The sequence below is a fragment of the Parus major genome, chromosome 2 (genome assembly GCF_001522545.3).
Source record: "Parus major isolate Abel chromosome 2, Parus_major1.1, whole genome shotgun sequence".
NCBI classification, from domain to species: domain Eukaryota; kingdom Metazoa; phylum Chordata; class Aves; order Passeriformes; family Paridae; genus Parus; species Parus major.
This window is the reverse complement of record NC_031769.1, coordinates 102,776,809-102,795,058: the sequence shown is the minus strand read 5'-3', so window position 1 is coordinate 102,795,058 and position 18,250 is coordinate 102,776,809. Positions and strand designations below refer to the sequence as shown.

General features: G+C 43.3%; 1 protein-coding gene across 1 annotated transcript in view; it reads left to right on the top strand.

The window, feature by feature from the left end:
• The window catches only part of EMILIN2 (elastin microfibril interfacer 2), a 31,647-nt gene extending 19,327 nt beyond the window's left edge, over window positions 1–12,320 (top strand). Inside the window, exons 5-8 of the mRNA XM_015617482.3 lie at window positions 4,146–4,478; window positions 5,022–5,060; window positions 11,302–11,439; window positions 11,908–12,320. Of these exons, the coding sequence (XP_015472968.1) occupies window positions 4,146–4,478; window positions 5,022–5,060; window positions 11,302–11,439; window positions 11,908–12,245 (848 nt within the window). The 3' untranslated portion in view covers window positions 12,246–12,320. The remainder of the gene's footprint in view (window positions 1–4,145; window positions 4,479–5,021; window positions 5,061–11,301; window positions 11,440–11,907) is intronic.
• Window positions 12,321–18,250: the final 5,930 nt, after the last annotated feature.

The following is an 18,250-nucleotide window of genomic DNA, read 5'->3' as shown; positions in this document are numbered from 1 at the left end:
TTTTGACTTAAATTCAACAGGGTTAGGACCTTTATCCCTCGATCTTGCAGAAGTATCCCAGTCTCCATTAAAATGGAACATGATGTACCTGTGTCATCCTGTTTCTCATCCATCTTGACCCAGATGAACTAGCACTAGGGACCAATATTGGAGGAAGGTCCAAGATACATACAAGTGGTAATCTCTCTTCTGCTATTTGAAGCAGGTGTTCAAGTGACCTCATGGGTTGCATTTATCAGCCCCCATTACAATGTATTAAAGCATTAAAAAGCCTCTGCACACCTGGGTTTCCAAAAACTTTCAGGGCAGACCCCTCCATCCACCACTGATGTTAAACGCCTGTGGAAGGACGCTGCTGCTGTGTCTGGGGTGCAGGAGCTCTGAGCATCCCTTGCTGCTCTGGGGTGCCTCTGGCCTCTGAAGGATTCGTGAAGCACACACTGCAGCCCCCAAATGTTTCAAATTACAATAACAACTGTCTGGCACAGCAGCCTAAGTAAGTTTTGATGGCAGGAGTTGCAGAGAGATTTTGGCAGAAGAGCCTTTTTTGGAAGTGATTTTGGGAACCCTGCTACGTGAGTTGGGGTATGTCTTTAACTGTTTTTACATCTGTGATCTGCAGCATTGTCTCCTGTACCAATGTTATTTGACAGGAAGACCTGGACTTGGATCAGTGGAGAGTTTCTTATGCTCAGTCTGCCAGCATATCGTAGCATTCAAATGATGTCATTTAACTTCAGAGGGGCCGAAACAGAAACAAGTTGTTACTAATAAAGTTGTTGAGGGCAGTAAGGCAAGGATGCATTGCAAGAAATAAAACATATAATCTTACCAAGCAGTGTAAGCCCAGCAAAGTCAAATGACTCACATCTTAAAAATATGTCTGTATTTTCTTCCATATTTTTTATTCAGGGGTTTCAAATGTCTCAATCCAAACTAACAAGCTAACTTAGCAAATGACTGTGCATCAGATATGAACCCAGAGACCAGAAATGTATTTAATTTGTTGTAATTTCTGGGGAAGGTAGTAAAATGTCCTGCAGTACACAAGGCAGTGGTGACAGCAGGAAGTGGTCTGCTCTAAGCATTTAGGGAACCATGCATGATGTGCTCTCCAAGGTGAAATGATCCAGCAGCTTTCCATCTGCATGAAATGCTGCCTTCCCTCCGTTCCATCTCTCGTAGTGTGAGATGTTCTCATTGCACTCTTCCTCTCTGCGAGTGTGTTTGCTTTTCACATGGCATGAAACTGAAACCCATGTTAAAGTTGGAGGTCTCTTTTAATGTACTGCCCTTCTGTATATATATCCACAAAGTTTTCCAGGACTCAAAAGTGTGGTCTTGCAGCCAGATACTGTGCTGGGAGTGCAGTTTGCTTTGGTTACAGTTATTTTTGACCTGACCTGCAGTTCCTGTGGTAGCTGTCTGTGTAGCAGGGTTTTGAAACCAACAGCAAAATGTTGTCTGATGAAGTTGTAGCCTAATAAACCAAATGTGTGTGCTCTGCATTACGGTATGGGTAAAATGCAACATAAAATTTTTAATGCTGTAGTGTGAATAGTCATATAGTCAATTCCTCTGGGCTCCCTGTGAGCTTGTGCACAATGCTGCTTTCTAACATAATTGTAAAATCCTCTTGGTGTCTATAACAAAACTCAAGTGAGGTCTTTTCAGCTTCTTGTGAGACCAGTCACAAATTCCTATACTCTCTACTTAGCTTTAAGCATTTTGTTTCTGTGTGTTTTGCGGGCTGAGGAGAGCATGAGAAGATGCTGGTATATGATGTGGTGACCACATTGTCACTCACAACAGTGAAGACAAGCAGAGCAGCAAGGATGCTGCTGCTGAGGAGTGTTACTGTTCCTAGCTGTGTAATGATCTCAGCTCTATTCTCTGCCTTCCCAGCTAGGTGGGAAGATTGTGTTCATGGCCTGCTCAGCAAAGTTAAAGCAGATCTCTACTCATACGTATCTGATTACTTCCACTTGAAGTTGAGCTTCAGGCGAGTGATTCTAGATTTAGTTTTATGGATATGGGTCAGTTCTGAATATTGCAGTATTGATGTTGCATGCAAGGAAGCAGTTCACTCAGGATACGGGATTTCAGCAGTTGATAGCTGTTTAAAGGTCTAGAAAAGCAAGCAGAGAAATGCATTAATTTTCATTTATGCTTAGCATAATTGACTCAATAAATGACAAGTACATGCATCCCAAGGTAAAGTATTACAAATTGACTTTGTAAATTTGTTGTTTCAGTGAGGTTAATCTGAAGATTTTACTTGAAGGTCTGAATCGATGCCTCTGTGGAAAGAAGTTGTCTTACAAAGTCAATAATTCTGTTAAAGAATTCACAGATACATCGTATTCCATTTTGATACTTTCAGGTTTTTTTGAAAATTTTTATAAGATTTTTTTTAATTTTAAGGCTTTTATGAAAATAGTTTAAGTCTGTATAAAGCAAACATTTCACTGTTTAGGCCTCTGCCTTTTGGACAAAGTTACTGAGTGAGTTTCAGCCCAGCTTTGTGATACGTCACTTGTATGAGTTTCAATTCTCCTGGTGGTTAAAAGTCAGCCAACAAGGCTCAGGGAGGATTTTTTTCTAGCAGCCATATCTAGCAAATGAATGCAGGTGGTGTGACATATGACTTCAGACAGCATCCCAGTATTCCTGAAGGCTTATGTGGGCTTTTTAAGGCTTTTACGAGACTGAAAACAAGAAATGCACCAGGGTAAAGTGCAGGTGTTGAGTAGTCACAAAACCAGTACGTGGGTTGTTGGTGACGCTGTCTGGACCTCAGCCATGTGTTAAGGACAATAGCTGCACAACTTTGTTGTAAGCTTTTCCCCAAAGGTGCAGAGTCAGGCTCTCCTGGGGTCCCCAGACGCACAGCAGAGCCAGGGGAGGTCTCACACCATATCTGCCTCTTGGCACAGCCAGATGGCTTAGCCCTAGCCACTGGTGAATTTGCTAGGCTGAATTTGGACTGTACTGAATTGAAGTGCTTCATTGTGAGCACCACTCAGAGAGGTGGTCTCCACTGGGGACCTTGGCAAGCATCTCTGGTGTGTGACGAGCTGTAGCAGATAAATTTGCAACAGGATGTTTGCCCATTTCCACAGAAACTCACATCCATCCCTGCACCTAAAGACATGTTTTGTTCTCAAAATGCAACCAAAGTAACCTATGCTGAACCTATGTTGAATTTAGCATGAAATGCTGCTGATTCTGTGTAAAAGCTGTCATTGCATCTGATAAAATCTACACACTTGTAAATTTCTGCTCTTAGTGTAAATGTAATTCAGCTTTACTCTTGGGAGGGCACTGCATCCTTAAGTGTCATCTAGGACTTCATTTTTATGAATAAACCAGAATTCCTATAAAAGGCTTAGAACTTGACCAATACACAAATGGAACCATGTCAGCGCTGCTCAACCCTGATGTCATATGGGTTGGCTGCCCCAATGGAAAAGTTTTTTAATGGTATCTCTTCTATTTAAACAATAAAGAATTTAGTGGTAGATTATATCCTTGAGTTCTGCCTTCATCAGAAAATATTAGTAATGGAAGTACTTGGACATTTACATCTGTTCCTTTTTAAAGAAAGGGAAAAAAACCTCTGAAGTCGTGTACATTTACTGATTTTTTTTTTGTGGATTATTTTCTTTGTGATTGTGCTAAAGGGACAGCCTTGTGCTAAGAGTTGTGTGAGTGCAGAGTTGAAAGGAAGTGCAGTGGGTGTGAGGGGTTGAGGAGAACTGAATTGAAAGAGGGGAGAGTGATAGCACACTCTGGAATGAAGATACCAGTGGGAATAAGGGTGATACTCAGCCTGCTTGGTGCAGAAAGGCCAAGCTGGAGTAGCAATTGAATGAATGTTCATGGGCTATTTGATTGCTGCTTGTCCTGTCTCCAGGCTGACTTCATTTCTTTCCCTGTGTCACACAGGCTGTGAAGAGTGGAGTCTGTAGTACTTCAGGAGTGGAACAGTGTTTAGCCAGTGCAGTCTTGGGTCTGAGGGAACAGGTGGCCTCCAACAGAGTCCTGTTTTATTTTGAAGTATTTATTGTGCAAAACTATGCGATCTTGTGTTCTATTTTAGGCAAATAATTTTGTATTTTTCTTCCTCTTTCATCATGCCAAAGGGCGACCAGGAGTACCACAGCAGCTGTTGCCACCGAGGCCACCCGTGCAGCCCCAGCCTGGCATATCCCTGCTGCCCTCGAGGCCCAGGATGCAACCCCCACGACAGAGGGTCCCCCTCCTGCCACCACAGCTGAGACCTCCTCCACGCCCAGCTCTGCCAGGCTCAGCAGTTGTGCCACTTCTGCCTGGAACAACCGGCATCATCTTGGAGACTGGGGAGGCAGGGCCTCCTGGCACAGTTTTGATGTCTGGGAGAGGGCGTCTCAGGAGTGCGGATGGCCAGGCTGGCCAAAGTACCATGCCCATTGCTGAAGGGTATGCTGGAGCACCAGGTGAGAGAACCAACTCCTGACTGAGTGCAATGGACATGTCAGGCATTGCTGGAGAGGTGACTCTGAGATCTGCTGTGCTTTACCAGCCCCTTTTTGTCCTTTGATGGGCACTGAGGCTGTTGGGAATGGGTTTACAGCAGATTTGTGAATGGGCCTCTGCAGCCTCCAGCTGGCTGCAGAAGTAGGGGAAACACATTCAGTGCCAGTTTTGCTGCCTTTCCAAGGATGCAGAAAGCATGAGGTCAGCAGAGATGATGTAAAATTCTTGGTAACCACAGCAGTCTTTGCCACCAGGGAAACTTTTTTTTTTTTTTCCATTATGTTTGCAGTGGATTTAGTACATTGGAGTAATAACTTGGTTCTCTTTGCCATGACCACCCCAGTTTAACAATAATTGAGAATTTCATTGGAGACACTATTTAACAGCTGTTTTGGTAGGTTGCTGTTCAGAAACCAGAGAGGCTTTTTAAAGGACTGCAGTGATAATTGGTCATAATGTACTCTGCTGTCTACTGAGTCACACATACTACTTTTCCTTTGTAGGATATCCAAAGCCATCTCATTCTACCACGGATTCACAAGGTAAGGCAGTTTTTTCCTAGAAATTTTTCACATGGGTTCCTAACATTTATTTCAGGCCCTGGAAGGTCATGGTTGAGAGAAAAAAAAGTGTTAATTTTTATTATTTTAGTATTAATTTATTATTAATATTTTAGTATTTAGAATTGTTTAGCATTGAGGAAAATCAGACTTATTTTTGCTATACCTAAGCATTAAAACATACATAATCTGTATCTTTTGAAAATATGGAGGTGGGGAGAGGAGTTAGGTTTCGAAAAATCATTTTGGTTTCTTGCTACTTACTTCACTGTGTTTTTTTTAAATACAGAGAGTTTGTATTTTCTAGCTAATGTCAGTATGGACCTTTCTGTTTGCCTTCTTAATGAGTAAATAAATAGATATTTATGATGTTTTTATTATTTCTTTAATAAAACATGTATAACGCCAAGACTAAGATCTTGAATAACTGCTGTGTCTTAGCCTAGTGCATGAAGTAGTATCTTCTTGGGAGAGTTTCTGGCTTTGTCATAGTCACCAGGGCTTGAGTTCCTGACTTCAGTGAAAGCAGAAGTGCTACCACTGACAGCTAATTATTAAAAAGATTCAAAATGAAGTTTTCTTGGTTTGCTGGGGTGCTTTTTAAAATAATTGTTAATATCACAATTTATTTATGAATTTGTATGATGAACAGGTATAAAATGAATGTGGGACATGCTGGTTGGCCTAGATATGTATGTTGATAGGGTGCTGCCAGCCCTGCAGCCTCATACTCAGGATATTATCAAACCATGGGGAATGTTATCCTTGATCAAAGAATTTCCACATCCTCCTCAAAAAAAGGTATTTCATCTAAATTTGTTTGAGGAAATATGGGTGATAGATGGAAGTAAAATATTAGGGCTTTATGGAATCCAAAAACCTACTGCCCCAGGACTTAGTTTGATGGCCATAACAAAATCACAAATACATTTCATGAAGAATGGTCTGGGGACTGACAAAAAAAGAATTGCAAAGAGTTCATGCTCTCATTGTGATATTTATACCTGCTAATTAAAATTCCATCATAGCCTTAAAGCAATCTTTTTGCATTTTGAGGATTGTGGTAGTAAGAACAGGCAGCAATAGATGAGGTTTCTGGAAGAGGATAAGAAGTAAAGAAACATTCATTTATCTTGATGCCAGCAAAGCCAATATAGGTGTCTAGATTTCTGTGATAAATGGATTTCCTGGGGGTTTTTCTTCCCATTGCAATTTATAGATGGTAGTATTTTAATAAGTTTATGCTAAAACTGTGTGAAACAGTAGGTGGATGTTAGAAGTGTTGAAAAGGCAGGGTGAGGCAGGAGTGCGCCCATCTGCTGCTTGGTGGAACACGCTGGTGGAACAGTTACCAACCTGAGATCCACAGGGAGCTGGGCTTGACCAAAGAGTTCATTTTCCTGATCCATGTCACTGGATACCTATCTAAATACAAGATATTCCTGCTGATCTGTCCTTAAAATTCCTACATGTGCCTTACAGACTTCAATGGCAGATAGTCAGAAAACAGAGAGATAAGGGTGGTACCAAAAGCTGTAAAGACTTCTGTGGAGTTGGAGCATTTACATCCACTGTCCCTAATCTGGACTGGCTGAATTGATGGGCTGAGGACAACTGGATGAGGTTCAACGTGGCCAAGTACCAGGTCCTGCACTTTGGCCTCAGTAAGCTCCTGCAGTGCTACAAGCTTGGGGCAGAGTGGCTGGAAAGCTTCACAGAGGAAAAGGACCTTGGGGTGCTGGTCAAGAGTGGCTGAATATGAGCCAGGGTGTGCCCAGGTGGCCAAGAAGGCTAATGGCATCCCACCCTCTATCACGAATAGTGTGGCCAGCAGGAGTAGGGAAGCAATTCTTCCCCTGTATTTGCCATAGGTGAGGCCACACCTCACTGCTGTGTCCAGGCCTGGGCCCCTCAGCTCAGGAAGGACACTGAGGGGCTGGAGCATGTCCAGAGAAGGACAACAATGCTGGTGAAGGGTCTGGAGGACATGTCCCACGAGGAGCGGCTGAGGGGGCTGGGGGTGTTTAGCCTGGAGAAAAGGAGGCTCAGGGGTGACTTTATCTCTCTCTACAACCACCTGAAAGGAGGCTGTAGCCAGCTGGGGGTCGGCCTCTTCTCCCGGGCAACAAGCGACAGGACCAGAGGACATAGCCTTAAACTGCACCAGGGGAGGATTAGGCTGGACATGAGGAAGAGTTTATTCACAGAAAGGGTGATTAGGCTGCCCAGGGAGGTGGTGGAGTCACAGTCTCTAGAAGTGTTTAAGGAATGACTCTTTGTGGGACTGAGTGCATTGGCCCAGTTGACACAGTGATGTTTGGTCATAGGATGGACTTGATGATCTCAGATGTCTTTTCCAGTCAAACTGAATCTGTGATTCTAATTTTCAGTGTCTGAAGAAGAGAGAACATTCTGGAACAGAATTCAGCAGTTAACAGTGCTGTGGAAATTAACAGCTGGGGAAGGGAAGATTTTTTTGGCTTATTGGAGGAAGAACTTACTGTATAAATAAGACATCAAGGAATCCTTACTGTCTAATTAGTTCAGGACAACCATTTATGATATCTTTAGCAGTCTTCACCCAGTACATTTTGTGGCACTCAAATTCAAATCTGAAAGATGACCAGACCTTGTTGTACTATAATTCCTAATATAAGAAGCTTGTACTGTTAAAATGGCCTTCTGAGTACTCTTTCTTTTCTGTTTCTGAATAGCTTCTGTTACATAAAAGCACTGCTCAGGAGGAAGTTGAGGCCTTGAATTCTGTCTCCTGGTACTAAAGTAGCCCACTTTCATGCTTTTCTTGAATGCTGAGGCATGATTTGCATATTTTCAGTACCAGAGAATTTCTTGATTTTTTTTTTTCAGATTCCTTAGCTATGTATAAGGAGCAGTAGGTAAGTGCTGTAGCAATATTTTCTTGGTGCAGTGTGAAAGGATGGTGTTGTAAGAGCAGACAGATGTTACTAACAGACTCAGGAGGAAAGTTGGTGTGTCTTCATAACACTGAGATAACATCCACATCAAAATCACTGTGACTTAGCAGAGCAGCTTCATTGAGCACTGGCTCATGGGAATCACATCAGTGATCACATAGTGCTGCATAGGCAGGAGGAATGTTTCTGAAAATGAGATGTTAAGGTCAAATTGGAGAGTTTTTAAAAAAAATAGGCAGACAGGTGATAAATTGCTTGTATTTTTGTCCCGTTTCTCTAACTGAAATTACACACTTTTCCTTTATTTAGATTTAGAGGTATTGACCATTTGTGAGAGAAAATCTGACAAATCCTCCTTACTCCTACTGACAAATGAATTACATAGTTACAGTCTCTTTCCTGTGTCAGTTCTTGAAGAATCCTCATTCCAGTTGCTGAGCAGTTTTCAGCAGCACAATCACACTTTTTTTTTTTCTCCTTTCATCCTAATAGCAAATTCCTAGGCTGTGTGCTCTTTTGTTTTGCTTAATGATTTAATTTTTTTTAATTTTATTTCCTTCTGGCCCTTGAGCTCTGTGGGAGGCATGAACTCTGCTTGGAAGTCAAAGAGAGGTGGAGAACCAGAAACACAGCTAGCAGATGGGTGGAAGTAGATGTAGCCTAACAAGGGCCACCCATGCATCTTCTGTGGTTTTTGACTCTCCAGAATGCATTACAGCAGCTTAGATTGCCAAGAACAGACTTACCTGCTCCTGCTTACATGTATGTGCAATATCTCAAGTGAAACCTTCTTGAATGCATCTGAAGCCAAAAGAACTTCTTCCTCCCCCAAAAGGGGGAGTTAAACTGTCAGAGGTTGAATCTTTTGTGAAACTTTTTGTCTGCCTAGCATTTTCTTCATCAGAGCTGTGCCTGTGGTTCACAACTTTTAAATGCTTTAATTTATTTTTTTTTTTTCTGATGTTTATACTTCAACAATATTGACTGCTTAAATGAAAGTAGCATCCAAGCCTGGACCTTCCTTTGAGAAGCTGAACTTCAATCTTTGCATGAGGAAAAGCGTTTGCAAGAGGGGACATGTAAGAGAGGGTGGTGCAGCTCTCTGTGAAGTTCTGCAAAAGCACTGCTGAGCTGTTGGTAGGAATTGTGAAAACTTCAAACAGGCACAACTCCAGCAGGAAGAGGGGAAGAGAGCACAGACACACTGCATCTTTACTGTGTCTCCTTACATTGACCCCTGAACTGATCTGCAGGGTATTTAGTCAGGTTTAAGATTTCTCCTTTGAACAGATACCTATGGTGTGCTAAACTGCACTGCAGATCTGAAGAAATTTCATCAGCATAGCAACAAGTAACTATTTCTAGTAACTATTCTAGCAATTAGTGAAGGAAAATCTTGAAGGAAGCGGTGGAGAGCCAGGGTAGGAGTGACTCCCTTACTCAGATGACATTAACCCAAACAGGACTGTAGCTGCTCCAAAGCTGGCACTGTTTCTGGGCAGGCAACAGATTGTTTGTTCCATTTGTGCAGTGTGACTGCAGGGGATAGAAACCTTTTGAGTGAGCCAAAAATCTGAGGTGTGTTTTCAGTTAATTTCAGTCTGAGAGTAGCTTTCTGTGTAAGTAGTGTTGTGTTAAGGTGGTGGAGCTTTGCAGAAGCTGTTTAAGTAGACTTCCCGCAATTAATTTTGGTCCTTTCAAATAACCTCATCTTAGCTTGCAGGAGCACCTGCAGGCACACTGGCAGGTAGGAGTAATGAAAAAGGGCATCTGTCTATCTTCTGAGCTTGAGACAAAATGCTGAATAAGAAGATTTCTAAAGATAGTGAGGCAGCTGGTTACCAGCCCCTGAGGGAAATCAACATAGTTATCTGCCAGTTCTGAAGTTGCAGGCATGTCTTCCCCTTTGCCTTCTCCTTCCCACCCCCCACGGCTGAGTTATTCAGGAAAACAGTGGATAGCAGAATTTGTATATCCACATTTTAGTCTGTTATGTGTCTTTTTAAACTTCAAATTTTAAGCAGTATCATCTGAATTAGACTGGATTTTAGGAAAAGTGTTTTTACCCAGAAGGTGATTAGGCACTGCAGTGGACTCCCCAGGGAAGCAGTCACAGCACCAGCCTGACGGAGTTCAAGAAGTGTTTGGTCGGTGCTCCCAGGGACAAGGTGTGATTGTTGGGGTATCCTGTGCAGGGCCAGGAGCTGGACTTGGATGGTCCTTGTGGGTCCCTTGTAATTCAGGATTTGATGAATTTAGCATTTGTTGCTGATGGGCATCTCTGAAAGGGAGAGGCCAAACATTAATTTTAAGGAAGGCAGAAGGAGCAGGGTGAAACAGCAGCTGTGGACATCTTTAGCTACTTGCCCAGACAAAGCAGCAGGAATTGACTACTTCTAGGAGTGTGTACTGCCTTAAGGAAAATGTTTAAAGGGAAGGTAACTGGAATGGGACTAATACATGGCTGAGCACTGAACACTTGCTATTAAATCAGTCTGTTAAAAGTAAAAATTCATTTTAATTGTCCAAATTATATTTCATCCGACTCAATCTAACAGCAGTGTTCTTCTAGTAGCCAGATAGCCACTATAAAATACCCAAGTATTAGTTTAGGTATCTTTAAAATACCTGTCTGTTTGATCTGCTGAGAAAAGAAGAAAAAATTGCAAAGTGAAAGGTCCCCCAAAACAGGAGTGCTGGAGAGAGACAAAAGGTTCTCTTTGCATTACTATGGAAGTGTTATACATTCTTATAGCCATTTACACTATGCCTAGGCAGAGAAAAAGTGGGAAATCTGTGTAAGCTGTGCACAGCTTCTCAGCATGACAAGGAAAGCTGGCACGAGCTATAGTCTTCAGCATTCCTATGGCCATTGTGAGAGTGATGGAGAGTGGAGATGTTGAAAGGCAGCCTCTGTCCTGAAGAAGGTCTTTGGCAGAAGCATTGTTGAATTCAAAGGTGGTAGGATTTCCACTGCCAGCATTTACAAGCTGTGTACTGTTTCCTTAGAAGAAAAAAGAAAAAAAAGAAAGAAGAAAAAATAAAAAACCAAACCAAAATAATCTGTGCCCAAGGCAGGAACTTTATGGTGCTCAGTAAATGCTATGGTGAGACACCTGGGACATGGGCCAGCAGTATGTACTCTGCTAATTCTGGCATCCTGCAATTGGCAGGATTAGTCCAAGTGGAGTATGTGCAGGGGCAGAGACAGTGGATTATAAAGCATCACAGGGAAAAGGCTGTGTTAACATCCCAATGTGACTGACTCATGTTGTTACCCATTTCAGGACCTGCCACTGCTGCTGTGCCCTCTCTGGTGTCATTTTCTGCTGGGCTCACACAGAAGCCTTTCTCCAGTGATGTCGGCGTGGTTCACTTCAACAAAGTGCTTGTGAACGATGGGGACTATTATAACCCCAACACAGGTAACAGCCAAAGAATGCAGCCACAGACATGCTAGACAGCCAGGAGCATGGGTTATCAGTGTTCCATGTTACCAGCTCAACTCTACTGGTTGTGCTCCTCAGCCCACCTGAGGCCAGGTAGCAGAGGTGTGGTTCCTTACTCATCCACTTCATCATGGCTGGGTGAAGACACAGGGTGAAGATTTTCCTCCACTCACCTGGAGGGAGGGAGAGGGAGAGGGAGAGTAGGTTCTCATAGCACCTCCCCAAGGGGAGCTGGGAGCTGCCTCCTTCTCAGGCACTGAGGTGTTAGGTGTGCCTGTGTGTTCATGACTTCAATCAGTTGGTTGCCTGCCCAGGCTGACCTTGTTGCAGTTGTATGATGCTGTGGGTGACCTATGTGGTGACCACGTTTGTCATTGTGCTTATGGCAGTCAGGTGTCCCATTTTGAGTGGCTGTGGTCAGCCCAGTCTGCCTCTCTTCCGCAGGCATTTTCACATCGCCGTACGAAGGGCGCTACCTGATCACCGCCGTGCTGGCCCCGGAGAGGGATGAGTACGTAGAAGCGGTGCTGTCCGTCTCCAACGCGAGCGTGGCTCAGCTCCACACTGCTGGGTACAGAAGGGAACTGCTGGAGTATCACAAACCCTACTCAGGGAAACAGACCTGTGGTGGTCCTGGGACGTTCCACCTTGTTCTTCACCTCAAAGCAGGAGATGAAGTAAACGTTGTTGTGACAGGAGGCAAACTGGCCTACACAGACTCTGATGAAATGTACTCCACGTTTAGTGGAGTTCTCCTTTATCCTTCCATTTCTCATGTTTAGGTTTGCCTTGAACAGGGGAGAAGGGTAAGATATTCAGAAGAAATTAAGTGTAATAAAATTCAAAGCTTTAATATATTCAGTTTATATATTTGATTTCAGTGATGAGTTTATAGTCTGTATGGAAACATTTTCCTTGTCCCTGGTTTCCAGAGGTAGCTACAAAAGGCACTTTTCTGTAGCTAGATGAATTCCTTCCCAAGCCTTGGTTTACCTGTACAAGCAGAGCAATTGTTTAAACAGCAAGTATGTTCTCAATAGATACTTCTCCACTGTGCTCCTGCTATTCCCTATTCAATTGCCTTTGCAATTTTTTCCCTAGTTTTTCAAATTGTGCTCAGTGTATCAAAGTTTACATCTTCGCTGAAGTTTACAGTTGTGGTCAGCTGTTTTTATATTTTCAGTAAAGCAGAGCCAAGAAAGTGAAATTGTAGTGGATATGGTTGATGATGTTTTATTCCTTGTATTATTTAATAATGTGCATTGGCATAATCAATTTGTTCAGCGCAATTGCAAACCATGCTGGTGCAGAGCAAAATGATATTCAGCTGCATCAGTTTTCTTTTTTGCCTTTAAGGGCCAAACACAGTGCTAGGAGACAAGGTGAGTGACTCAGTCAGGTGGAAACAGCAGCACAGGGAGAAACTTGTCTCAGCGTTCCACTGGGCAGATGTAAATGCAAGGTGCTGTTGCAATTGCTGAAAGATTTAGAACAGTTACTGTCTATTTATGGAGTAAAAAAGATGATTAGTTGTTCATGATGCTCATGAGATTAATGCTTGCTGCTGGAAATTTGTAAGACGGGTCAGAAAAATCAGAATCAGCTTTGCTTAGATAGAAAAAAATTTTGATTTTGAAAAGTTTAAGAAAATTTACAGGGTATGTTTCTGGCAGTCCAGCAGTACTTGCATTAGAAGGGAAGTTTTTGTCTTTGGTGAATTGTAGACAAATCAGAGAAAAAATGGTTGATAAAGGAAAATAGTGTTATTAGTCAATATTGTCAAATGCACAAACCACCCCTCTGCCAGAGTCGTTGTGACAGCCTCCTGTCACAGGTACTTTTGAGTGAGGTTTGTCTTAACACTCAGCATCTGTTCATACAGATAAAGCAGCTTTCTTAGCTTAGACAGATAAACACATTAGATGCAGCAGTATTTTATTTTGCACACTAGCCGCCTCTCAGTGGAGGTAATAAAAATGATGCTTTGGCTCTTAGGAGTTAGCATTTTGACCACTTCTGTGGCTGAAAAGAAATCCAGCCACATTTAAGTGAGAGCAGGACTGTATATTCATTTTTCACATGTACATACATTTGTCACCTGTACATTTTTTATATCAACTAATAGTTTTAGTTATCTGTTCATACTGCATAGAGTTGTATTTATCACAGTGATCTGTGTAGTGTGTTTTCCTTATTACAAATGCAGAACAGCTGTTTGTAGCCTCAGAACAAACAACTTTTTTAGGTGAGGGAAGAACTCCCTGCACTGTAAAGCAGCACATTATATTTTGCTGCAGCCCTTCCCATCTGAGGAGATCAGATGAAGACTTGTGCTTTTGTTACTTAGTTTTGGAACAGATACTCCCTAATAACTGTGTTTCCAGGCAATGAGATGGGGCCTCCCCACAACAAACTATCACATCCTGGAAGCTGATCTGCTTTAAGCAAAGCAGGCAAAAACACTTTTGTGTCCACAGAGGGCCTCTGAGTCAGTCCTAGTGCAGCTAAGGTTGCACTGGGGGAGTTGTGAGCACAGGAAGGAAACTCTGAGTGGCGTTTTAAAGCACCTGATTTGGGAAGATCTCTTGGCACCTGATTTCCAGAAATGACGGTGTTAGAGATAAGCAGAAGCTAGGGCTGGCTGTGTTCGTAGGAGGAAGGCTGTTTCTGACAGAGCAGCTGTTAGTCAGTAGCCAAAGATGTACAGTGAACTTGCCCTTCACAGCCTGATCGAAGGAGCCGCCTCCGACTCATTTCCCCGCACGCGTTTCTGGACCTGTGCATTATCACGCAGTCAGCAACCGCACGCTTGTTCAACAGGGGCTGAGCTTTCTTTTGTCCTTGCTGCCCCATGCCTTTCTAGGTCTCAGAATGGTAGGGGCAGACAGGAAGGGTTGTTTTCTGTGTTTCCAAAAATCAAGCACGTCGTACGCTTCTTTTTCATTTTAAAAGCATAATTTCTTGTTATGTACAAAAGCCAGAGAAGCACTTTTCCTTTCAGGATATTTTTCACTCTCCTCAAGAAAGCTGTGTTCTCTAAGAAGCTGGCTCCAGACTATGTGTGACTCAAGATTATTGTTGCCTGTTCTAAAAATGACTCATGGAAACAAACAAAATGAGCTGAGTGCTTAGGGAGACCTAGCTGGCAAACACAACCTTTTTGTTCCACCTACCTCCGAGTGAGAAATTTTTAAGAATCAGCAGTGCAAGTTTAGTGCTAAGAGTTGCAAAAGTTGTATTAATCATTTAGTTATCACCTGATTGCTCCAGGAGATTTCTAAATCCAACCCACACATCTTCACAAGTGCAGTTCTGCTGATGGGACAGGGCCATCTTCCACCATAAAGTTTCCCTTTAGACCCAGGATCTGCTGCTGCCTGTGCTGGGATGGTTTAAGCCCTCATAATTTAGCATAACTGGTATCTGTACACTGCTGTAGAGCATTCCCTAAACTGTGTCACAGCAGGGCACAATCCCAGCACCTTGAGGACACCTTTAGACATTTCAGGGACAGCTTCCTATTCATCTCCAACTGTGGGTGGGTAAAGCTATGACTTTTTACAAGGATCCCGTGTCTAAGATTCCTGCCTTTGTTGAGGGGGACTTGACCCTTAATTTGCACTTCCTTGTGCTGTAATCAGGGTAGGTGGCTCAGTTCCTCCTAATGAGGTTATTTTCCTGGAGCTTACAGGGTGGAATATTCATCCACCTGAGAAGACCACAGGGATGTAGCCCATCACTAAGGAAAAGGAGGAAGGAACCTGAGTTTGTCTCTGCTCCAGTCAGTGCTTGGATTAAATATTAATAATGCAACAGCTGGAAGAGACTCAGACACAAATGCATTCATAGGCCTGACAAGGGTTGGCTCCACACAGAGCATCCCAGCTTCAAGAGTCCTGCTCCGGAGTACCCTGAGCCTGCTGACAGAGCTTTTACATCTTCGGTGAGAATCAGCAGCAGCACACAAAAACCTGCACTGAAAGGAGCATTTCTCACTGTGGGTTTATGATTTGACTGACACATCCAGGAGAATCAACAAGCTCAAACAGGAAGCATCTGTTAACTGAGAAAATTAAAAAAAATCCAGTAGGTGAGAGCTCTAAGACAGGGCTGGTGCCTGTTTCACAGATCACAGTGCTACCTTTTAGACCTGCTTTGTAGGTAGTTTAGTAATGCAGTATATGAGAATTGCAAGACTCTTACATGATACAGAATCTGTTGGGCCAAGTGCTGTAATTTGACATCAAAACAGAAAGAAACACAGACCCTACCAGGTGAAGCTGTACAGGCAGATGTGTGTCTGAGAGTCCCTCAGGCAGGCACAAGGCTCTGTGGTTCTTCAGGGACTGTAAATATCCAAACTAGATGAGTCCCCAGGGCAGCATCACTTGTGAGACAGGTGAGTTCCCAGAGGCAAGGCTTTAGCAGCAGAACATCTGAAGCCAAGCCAACATGCTGACAGCCAGAGAGACTTGGCTCTGGCCAAACATGGCAAGCGTATCCTAAAACCCCAGTGTGACATATAAATCAGTCATATCCCTAGGAAAGACTGCAGCAAAGCAGGAATAGAGATTTTCACTGCAAAAAGTGTAAAAAAAATTCAACCTCGTTATTTTAATTTGCTACTAAGACCTCTGGAGATAGCAGACATTTTTCTACTGTCCACTTTGAGAACACTCAGAGCAATAAGGACTTTCTGTGGTATTCTGTCACATTTCCTTTCAGCACCTTTGTGCAGTGTCACTGAGACTTTGGTTTGGTGAAGTCAGCTGGCCCAACAAGGAAAATTACAAATAGTCAAGCAAGCTGTAGATAGAAAGCATAAGAGAGCAACTCGAAACGATATGCCCATCACCACCCCATGAAGCTTTAAAATGCGCTGGGAACGCAAGGTAAAGGGCTCCCCACCTGCAATTGGGAGATTCAAATCAGGATTGAACTCTTTCCTGAGAATACAGCATGCATTTGGAAGTGATTGTTTGCTGGTTAGCTAAGTCCTTGTATTACAGCTCAGTAGTGGTTATGGGTATTTCACTAAAACTAGAAGAAATTAATTTACAGTCTCAGCTTGGAGATGGGAGGAATGTGCACTCCACTGAGACTTGCTCAGCAGGTAGAGGTTGGCTGCTGTTTGCTTCTGGATAATGGCACAGAGTTCAAATAATCCAGCTACCAGGAATACCTGGGGGCAGTCTCCTGTCATCACAAGACAGACTTGTGCTCCAGCCAACACCTTTTTGCAATGTACCCTGCAGACTCGGGGTGCAGAACAGCAGCTCTGCCAATTTTTGGTATATGGGAGACTTCAAACAACACCTTGTAACATGTTACTGCATAAGCAGGTTTTGGCATTTATTTCAGTATCTTGATTGTGAAATAAGGATCATTACTAGCATTTCTCAGTAAAAAGAACAGTGCATTTCAAAGTATGCTTTAGGTGTGCATGTCTATACATATATTCATGCATATATAAAAATAATCTCAAAGGGGGAGAGAAATATCCAGGAACATGAAAAAACTGTGTGATAGAAAACAACTGCAGATATGTCCAAATAAAGCCTACCTCTTGTGTAATGCCTCAATGCTCTTTTGCTTTCCAGGGAATACAGCAGCACTCGATGCCAAAATTTTTTCTCTCTTCTCCACAGCCTTTGGAACTGCACTTTCTGGCTTCCCAGTTAAGCCTGCATGTGTATTTGAAATGACTGTTCAGTGTCAAGCACTGTTACATAGGCATTTTAGTACACAGAAGTTCTGCCAACAGAGCTCTTGTCCATCTTCGTTGCTCAGTCACTGCCCTGATTCCTGGCAAAGATATTGCAGTTACAAGGGACCTACAATAATCACCTATTCCAAATACCTGGCTAATTCAGGGCTGGACAAAAGCTGAAGCATGTTGTCAACAGCATTGTCCAAATGTCTCTTCAACACTGACAGGCTTGGGCATCCTGAGATGGCCCCTCCATTCCCCCAGCAGGAGGCAGGGGCAGAGCCCACAGGGTCAGGGCCTGGCATCTGCAGGGCTGAGCCTGCTACACAAGCAGACAGCAAGGGCTGTCCATGCCCAGGAGTGCAGAGCAGCTGTGCAGACCTCTCTGGGGCTGCATTCCCCTCTACCCATCCTGCTGGCATGGGCTATGATTCCCAGGAGAGAGTGGGTAGCCAGCCATTCCCATGGCTCTGCCAGGACACCCTTCTTTTGTATCAAAGCAGCCTGAAGTTCAAGAGCATGGGGAATCCAGGGTGGCTTCCAGGGCAAAAGAAGTCTCCAACGCCACGTGGGAATGCACTTGGCTGCCTTACACACAAGAGATTCCATAAACACTGTGGTTTAGGGATTTTGGGGGTTGTTAGTTGTTTGGATTTTTTGTTTGTTTCTTGTTAATTTTTACCAATCACTGATCTTTGCATTTGTCCTGGTTCTGGCTGGGACAGGGTTAAGTTTTGCAGCAGTGGTGAGTAGTTGGATGTGAATTGTACATTCTGCTGTTCCTATTGCTGTTGTTACTGTTCCTTATTTCATTGCTGTTTCTAGTAAATTGTTCTTATCTCAACCTGTGATCTTTAGCTCTGTGCTCCTCCAGCTCTCATTTCCAGCCCTCCATAGGGGGGAAGAGAGGAGCAGGAGGAGGGGTGAGAAAGCTTGGTGATCAGTGGTATTTCAGTGGGAATACCACTCTTAAACCACGACAACATTGCACAGCAGAGCTGCCCAGAGATCCTATACATCTAGATCTCTCTGCAAGGCCTTGTCCCCAAAGAGTGAATAGCACCTCCCAGTTTGGCA